General features: G+C 46.8%; 1 protein-coding gene across 1 annotated transcript; it reads left to right on the top strand.

Annotated features, from left to right (window-relative positions):
- The first annotated feature begins 251 nt into the window (after positions 1-251).
- On the top strand, positions 252-3,206 carry AVPR1A (arginine vasopressin receptor 1A). Its single transcript, XM_031589615.2, has 2 exons — positions 252-1,233; positions 2,580-3,206. Exons 1-2 carry the CDS (start codon positions 252-254, stop codon positions 2,861-2,863), a joined length of 1,266 nt encoding a protein of 421 aa, XP_031445475.2. The 3' UTR covers positions 2,864-3,206.
- Positions 3,207-8,171: the final 4,965 nt, after the last annotated feature.

Here is an 8,171-nt window from a genome sequence, read left to right as displayed (position 1 = left end):
CGTCCAAAGTAACACCGTAGGCCGGCGAAAGGCTGCCGTCCCGTCCTGAGGTCCGAGACGACAACCCTTCGTCGGCCCCGGGGACGAGGCGAGGCGAGGCGTGGCGCAGGGCTGCGTCAGGCGGCGGGCAGCCACTGGCACGGGAGCTCCCCCCGCCTCGCCCCCCGCCGCGGGGATAAAGGCGGCGGGCGCGGAGCCGGCGGAGCGCGGCGGGCAGCGGGCGAGCAGGGCCCCACCGCGCAGCCCCGTCCATGAGGCTCGGAGGCGGCGGCGGCGGCGGCAGCCCGCGGGCGGCGGAGCCCCCCACGAACGGCAGCCGGTGGCGGGGGGCTGCGGAGGGCGGCAGCAGCCCCAGCCCCGAGGCTTGGTCGCGGGCGCCCAACGGCAGCGCGGGCGACTGGGACCCGTTCGGGCGGGACGAAGAGCTCGCCAAGCTGGAGATCGCCGTGCTGGCCGTCACCTTCGCGGTGGCGGTGCTGGGGAACGGCAGCGTGCTGCTGGCGCTGCGGCGCACCCCGCGCAAGGCGTCCCGCATGCACCTCTTCATCCGGCACCTCAGCCTGGCCGACCTGGTGGTCGCCTTCTTCCAGGTGCTGCCGCAGCTCTGCTGGGAGGTCACGCACCGCTTCCACGGCCCCGACGTGCTCTGCCGCGTCGTCAAGCACCTGCAGGTGTTCGGCATGTTCGCCTCGGCGTACATGCTGGTGGCCATGACCGCCGACCGCTACATCGCCGTGTGCCACCCGCTGAAGACGCTGCAGCAGCCCACCAAGCGCTCCTACGCGATGATCGCGGCCGCCTGGGCGCTCAGCCTGCTGCTCAGCACCCCGCAGTACTTCATCTTCAGCCTCAGCGAGGTGGAGAGCGGCTCGCGGGTCTACGACTGCTGGGCTCACTTCATCATGCCCTGGGGGCCCCGCGCCTACGTCACCTGGATCACCGGCGGCATCTTCGTGGCTCCCGTGCTCATCCTCGCCACCTGCTACGGCTTCATCTGCTTCCGCATCTGGCGCAGCGCCCGCGGCAGGGCGCGCCCCGGGGAGGCGGCGGGCGGCGGTCCTCGACGGGGGCTGCTCCTCGCCCCCTGCGTCAGCGGAGTCAAAACCATCTCCCGCGCCAAGATCCGCACCGTCAAGATGACCTTCGTCATCGTCTCGGCCTACGTCGTCTGCTGGGCGCCCTTCTTCACCATCCAGATGTGGTCCGTCTGGGACCAGCGCTTCCCCTGGGTCGGTAGGTGCCGCCGGGGACCGCGGCGCGGCCGCCGTCGGGGTTCGGGAAGACTCGCGGCCTTTCCTCCGGAGCACGTCGGGGCCGGGGCGCCGCTCTGGAGGGGCTTTCGGGGCCCGAGGGGCTCCCGGAGGACGCTGCACAGCCGGGTGGAGGCTGCAGGAGGGTGTGCTGTCGGTGTTGCGATGTACGCACTGTCGCGAGTGCCACTGTGAGCGGGGAACGCGCTACGCCCGCTCCCCGGCAGCTGCCTCTCGTACGCATTTTCTGCTGTCTAATAATGTGGCTGAGCACGTCCTGAGCCTTTCCTCAGGGTGCTCAGCGCTGAGCATCTCTGCCAGTCACCCCCCAGTGCCCTGGAAATGTGGAATTCCGAAGCTGGGAGCTGTACGTCCCTCTGTTAATTCCAGCTGGAAATAACTGCCGAGCTTAAAACAGTTAGGTGGGGTTACAGGCAGCACAGAAGCACACAGCCTGTTTCCTCACGGTGAGAAAGATGCAAATCAAAATGTTGGAAGTCATAATTACGCTTTATTTAGTATTCCAAATTGTCACTTGCTGTAGCAAGGACGTTGATTGCCACTAAGGTGGGACTGAAGTCATGCCAGGGATTCAGGGTCATGCAGTGAAATAGAGGTTTGTATTGTTTTTGTTGGTGTGTTTGTTTTTTTAACTTTCAAAGTCACAAGAACATGTCTTTACAATGGGAGGAACTGATTAGACCATGTATGTGTAGTGCTTGGTAGTTTAACTGATGAGTAGATGCAGAAGGCCATAACTGGTGACACAGTGCTCACTTCCATTTATTCCTTCAGTAAAATGTGTTCAACCTCTGAAGCAGGAATTTCTATTTGGAAGCTGCCAGTGCTGAACACTTAACTATTTCCAGCGTGCAAAAGTGCATAGGAAATTCTGGTATAATTGAAAGCTGGGGGAAATCAGTGGGGACAGTGCCATTGATGCCCAGGGTAGCCAATTTTTAAAGCAAAAATCAGAGTAAAAACTGTTTAGTAGTAAGCACAGACTTATTGACACACGACTAATCATCAGTGGAAATGGACTGAAGCATTATCCTGTGCCTGCGGGCTGTACTGGATTGCCTTGTACTTCTATCAGGTTTCTGCAGCCTGTTTAGACAGATTCCTATAGACTTCAGCAGGGGCTGCACATAAGTAAGAACTTTCCCTTATTACGCCCTCATTATTATTTTCAAATGCTGCTGCTCAGGTCAGTACCTTGTAGGAGTGGGATTATTCAGCAAATTTAAAAAATTTAGGAGTTAAGAAAGCAATTGACTGAAGGCTGAGAATGTTCCAGTGATGGCCAAACCTCTTTCTTTCCCCCCACAGACTCTGAAAACACTGCAACCACTGTCACCGCCCTCCTGGCCAGCCTGAACAGCTGCTGCAACCCCTGGATCTACATGTTCTTCAGCGGGCATCTCCTACAGGACTGCGTGCAGAGCTTCCCTTGCTGCCAAAAGATAAAGCAGACGCTGAGCAAGGAGGATTCAAACAGCAACAGCAGGCGACAGACTTCTTTCACCAACAACCGGAGCCCGACGCACAGCCTGAACACCTGGCGGGAGTCTCCCCACTCCAAGTCCACCAATTTCATTCCCGTACCCACCTGAGGCCCTGGGCAGGTGGGCCTGAGCACCTGGGGCTGGGCACGGGCACCAGCCATGGCAGCAAGGAGGGACTAGGATGGCCACGGGCCGACACGTGTTGCCTTGCTTAGTGAGCTATTCTGCAGCCTGTAGGTTGTTGTGTGAGAGGTATTTAGGGCTTGGGCAACTGATCAGGAAGGTATGACAATAATAAAGCAATTATTTTTTCTAAATAGAATTTAATCTTCATTTTATTTTTTGTTTCTGAAGTAATATGTGCGCTACTTGCTCATGCCAAGCAGTACAAATGGCAGAGTTGGCCTACATGGGGTAACCTTGCTCTCTAGCATTTAACGCCTAAAACTTCTCACACGTGGAAAGAGAATGCGAAAGCAGGATCACAATTTGGTCTGAAACACCAACAGGAAGGAGTTGGAAAAAAGTCCTCACTGAGCAGAGTAGGACAGTTTAATGACAAAATGTAACAGCCCCTGAAAAGGCAAATCCTCACTATTGTCCATGTATGTATGTGGACTGAGGTGTTTGAATTTTAGGGTGACATCTTCTCTTCATGTTGATGGAGGTTACACAGCATTTTTGTTTGATTTGTTGCACCTGTCTTTAATTTTTGTAACTAATTTAAAGAAATACTGTGATATATCAGTATCATAGAATTATGGAATCAAGATTGGAAAAGACCTTTAAATCCAACTGTCAATGCATGATCACCATGATCCCACAATGAATTCAGTTCCCAACACTTTCCCTCAAAAGTGGACACTGAGAATGTCGTAGACAAAAGGATGCAATCCCCATTGCTTGGCACCATCATCTCTCAAAATTAAAATGAGATCCAGAGCACCACTTAGCAGCCAAGCTCATGTAAGGCAGGCAATAAGGCAGGCAATGGCACGTGAGTCTGAGGTTAGGGAGTTGGTACGGTAAGTTCTGATTAGCTCAGCATTATTGCAAACAGACACACGAAGAGAACTCATCACGACTCCCAGAACCACTTCCACTGTGGGAAATAGTTGTATCTCTTCTTTTTGTCTTACAAAGACAGCTAGTATCAAGCTACATCTGGTTTCTAAGTAAATAGTCCCATCAATTTGGGGGAATGTTACTATTCGGTAATGATGGCAGAATCAGTACATTCCAAGACACAGTTTTGGGAATTAAGCTTGCTGGGAAGGGAATGTATATAAAAATTGTCAGTGTTATTTATTTGTGGTAGATGATGGCAATGTGGGCTGTGAAAATGGCAGTAAACTACGATAAAGTCACCACATTATATTACCTAATTGTCAAGCACACGAGGTGAACTTGTTTCCACTACTGTGCATGCCAAGCCAAAAATAGTTCCCACTACTTCTAAATAGTCCTGTTCTGTCTTTCTGTGGAGACTATGCTGTACCTGGTTTGAAGATCCCTGAGTAGTTTTTGCTGTGTTACCAAAATCCTGAAGACCTCTTTTATGTCTCCTGAATTTACAATAGTGAAACCAAAAAGAGACCCAGTGCTGTTCAGACAGCATCTGTGTGACGCTCTGTTCCTCTCATCTGTTATGCTCTGTTCTCCCCATCTACTCCACTTTTCTCAGCAGTGTGGATCCCGACATCCAGTTGTTCCCCTGGCACCACATGGGACTCCTGACGTGGTTCCATCTGGCTGTATAAATGTGTGTGCTTCTGTTGGCAGGGAGAAACTTCAAAACACTTTTCTTTTTCCCCACCAAACCCAAACAACCAAGATTGTTTTCCTAATTGCTTGAGGGGAGAAAAAATGGGGCTGCAATGGTAGTTTTCACAGAGGATGATGTTCTCTCAATAATGGTAGCAGAAATTAGACCTGGGTGACAGATAAGACCATATTCAACCCATCATCCACTCCATAAGCTCCCAGTTGTATCACTAGGCAGTGAAAAAGGAAGAATATTCCTCAAAAAATAAGAAATTAAATAACAGAAAAGTGAGGTTTTGTTTTCACCAAAGAAAATTGTAGCTCTTTTCTCTGTATTTTTCTCAGTATTTTCTGTACTCCAGGGGAGCAATCTGTTCTAGTTTGTTTTTGGTGGTGCCTAAAACACTAGAACCCAAAGGACAACATGATGGGCTGGATCATATCTGGTGGGCTGCCTCTTTGGTCACTATTAGGACACACATACGACTGCAACTCTCACCAGTTTTGGGTGAAGGTATATGACAAAGAAGATACATTTTAGTCCAAAAAATGCATGAAATGGAGACCTGTGTGTATTTGTGCACATCATATATAGTGCCTATACTTCACAAGTGGGTAATTCACAATTACTGGAATTACAGATGTCTCAAGTTAAGTATAATACTCTTTGCCTGGTTTTATATTTGTATTACATATGGTCTGTATAAAATTTTCATGTTTGCTGATTTGAGATGTTTTTGTATTACACATTTTATTCAAGCAGAGAAGACTGAGAAAACAAGTATACAATAATATTGATTGTAAAACTAGGCTGGGTAATGACTAGTGGGTCAAAAGAGTAAACTGACTCAAAATTATAATTTTCAGCTTCTTCCAAGTAAGTTACAAAGCCCAGGCTTATACTTGGGGCATGTCAATGTAAGTGTACTCTGTGAGTGTTCTACAGTTTCTGTAATTAAATCAATAAAACAAATTTGGAGTATTTGAATTCCAGGCATTTTTGTAAATACCAACTTTTGTTGGTTTGCTCTTTCGTTTGTTCATTTGTTTTCACATAATTGTAACCTTGGAAGGTACAGTCCGTATTTTTTTAATTGTTCATCAGTACAGATGTTTGGTTTTTTTTTTCCTTAGCAGCTGCTTTAGGTTCTCATGAGGGCACACTGATGAGAAGAGAAGGATACAAGAAGCTGTGAAACCATGACACTTTTAAAATATGGCAACACGCTCTAATAAACTCATACACGTTTGATGACAAGTATTTTGTTTCTTTCACTTGACTAGATTTGCACGACCTGAAACATATTTGGTGATACTCCACGTATTTTACAAAATGTAACATTTGTCATCAATTTTGATGTGTTATTTCCATGATTTAAGGAGGAAGCAAATCTAAAATGCTTTTTCTGCCACACATCTGGCAGGAAGGACGCATCCAAAGAAGGAATGTGCAGTCCATTAGTATTGTTAATGCATGTAATATCATGCACTCATGCTCTGGAGGTGTTATTTGGATTTTTTTGTTTTAATTTCAGTGAACAAAACATTAAGCTCTTATGAAAACCAGTATTGAACAGGTGAACTTACAATCTGGTGTTCCTGGAGATGCTGAATTTCAGCAGTTGAATGTCAAAAGTGGAGCATGTGTGATGATAGAAAAGACAGAAGAGATGTTATTCTTCTAAATGAGAAAGATAAGTGCCCAAAAAACCTTTTTTTAAAAAAATTCATTTTCTTTTAAAAATTGTAGGCAAATGCAAAAGGTTTGGTTTTTTTTTTTTTTTTTGGTTTTTTCTTTTTTTTTTTTTGGTTTTTTTTTTTGCATTACCACATAAAGACCAAAGTCTTCAAAGAAACACAAGTTCATGTGGGCCCAGCCTTGCAAAGGTTTTGTCTTCAGCAAAGCTCACAGCCAGTTCCTCATTGTTCCTATTGAAAGAACTCACTGAAGTGTACATGTGCTCTTTTCCAGCTAATGTCTGATGAAACCAGGGTACAAGGAGGATAGGAGCTGCCCACTGGCTTTCATCTCAGGGCAGGTACTGGTGACACAGCCTTGGGAAGTGAATCTAGATCTTAAAGTTGAGCTATTGCTGGAATATGGAGTTACTGCATAGGTAAACTCCTACAGAGTTGTCCCAGCCTAAGTTCCTCCTCTACAGAAAGGACTAATTAAATTTATTGTCCTCTTCTGAAGAGTGCTGGCATGAGCTTCAGCCATACAGTCTCTGCTGCGCAAGATGTTAAAAGACCAGAGGGCAGAAAGGAGCTAGCATGCTACGGCACTTGTTTGGAACTTTAGTTGTTACTGCATGGTGTCTTGGGTTTTTCTTTAGGAGTGTTCTATACCTGTTCAAGTAGAGGAATTGCAGGGCATAAATGAATGGGTTTCAAGGTCCAGGAACAGATTGCACTGCTCCACAGGGAACAGTCCTGGCTGTCTCAGGTAACCAACCCTCACACAAGAGCAGGTCCAGCTAGTCTTGAAAAAGGCAGGAAATTATCAAAAGTAATGTAAATCATGCAGAATGGTATGTGCAAGTATGTAGGAAGCCAGGAAACAGCAACAATGTCTGGTCTCCACCGAGCATCGTCAGAGCCAGCCAGCATGGGTCTGCTTCTCCCAGGACTGGTCCTGCAAAAAGTACTGGAATGGTACTGCACTGATGCATTAACACTGTACTGCTGCTTTGCTTTGTTGTGTCTTAGTATAAACTTGGTTGGAGTGACTGTTTATATGCTAATCAGCTTTAGGTTTTCATACAGACATTTTTAGCTGAATTCCTGACACAGTCCATTGCGTTTCTTTACTTCAGAAGGCTGTGAGGAACCACCTGAAGCACAAAGCTCTCTTCTCACCTGTACAGAGAGGAGTCCTTTTTCTTTTCTTTTCTTTTCTTTTCTTTTCTTTTCTTTTCTTTTCTTTTCTTTTCTTTTCTTTTCTTTTCTTTTCTTTTCTTTTCTTTTCTTTTCTTTTCTTTTCTTTTCTTTTCTTTTCTTTTCTTTTCTTTTCTTTTCTTTTCTTTTCTTTTCTTTTCTTTTCTTTTCTTTTCCTTTTCTTCTCTTTTCTTCTCTTTTCTTCTCTTTTCTTCTCTTTTCTTCTCTTTTCTTCCCTTCCCTTCCCTTCCCTTCCCTTCCCTTCCCTTCCCTTCCCTTCCCTTCCCTTCCCTTCCCTTCCCTTCCCTTCCCTTCCCTTCCCTTCCCTTCCCTTCCCTTCCCTTCCCTTCCCTTCCCTTCCCTTCCCTTCCCTTCCCTTCCCTTCCCTTCCCTTCCCTTCCCTTCCCTTCCCTTCCCTTCCCTTCCCTTCCCTTCCCTTCTCAAAGGGAAGGAAGAACATTCTCAATGCTATATAAGCAAAGGAGCTTTCAAGGTCCAAGCTTTCAAGCAAATTTGTCAGGACCAGTGGAAGGTCATCTACATATTTCTTGCCTCTTCATAGGTATAGGATTTTCTTTTTACTGACAAACTAAATGCAAGAATGCCTTCCCTTTCATTTCATGACAAATCAAGTGATTCCCAGGACTAGTTTTGAACAGCTGTGTTTCATTTCAGGCTTCTATAAAGTACTACACTATTAACAATTGCATAAGCAGGAATTAGGATTTAATGCTTTCTGATATCAGAAATAAGGACTACCATTTCATGTTTGTTC

This window comes from Phasianus colchicus, chromosome 1 (genome assembly GCF_987193195.1).
Source record: "Phasianus colchicus chromosome 1, bPhaCol1.hap1.1, whole genome shotgun sequence".
NCBI classification, from domain to species: domain Eukaryota; kingdom Metazoa; phylum Chordata; class Aves; order Galliformes; family Phasianidae; genus Phasianus; species Phasianus colchicus.
Note: the sequence above shows the minus strand (reverse complement) of the source record. Positions and strands in the feature narration are given on the sequence as shown.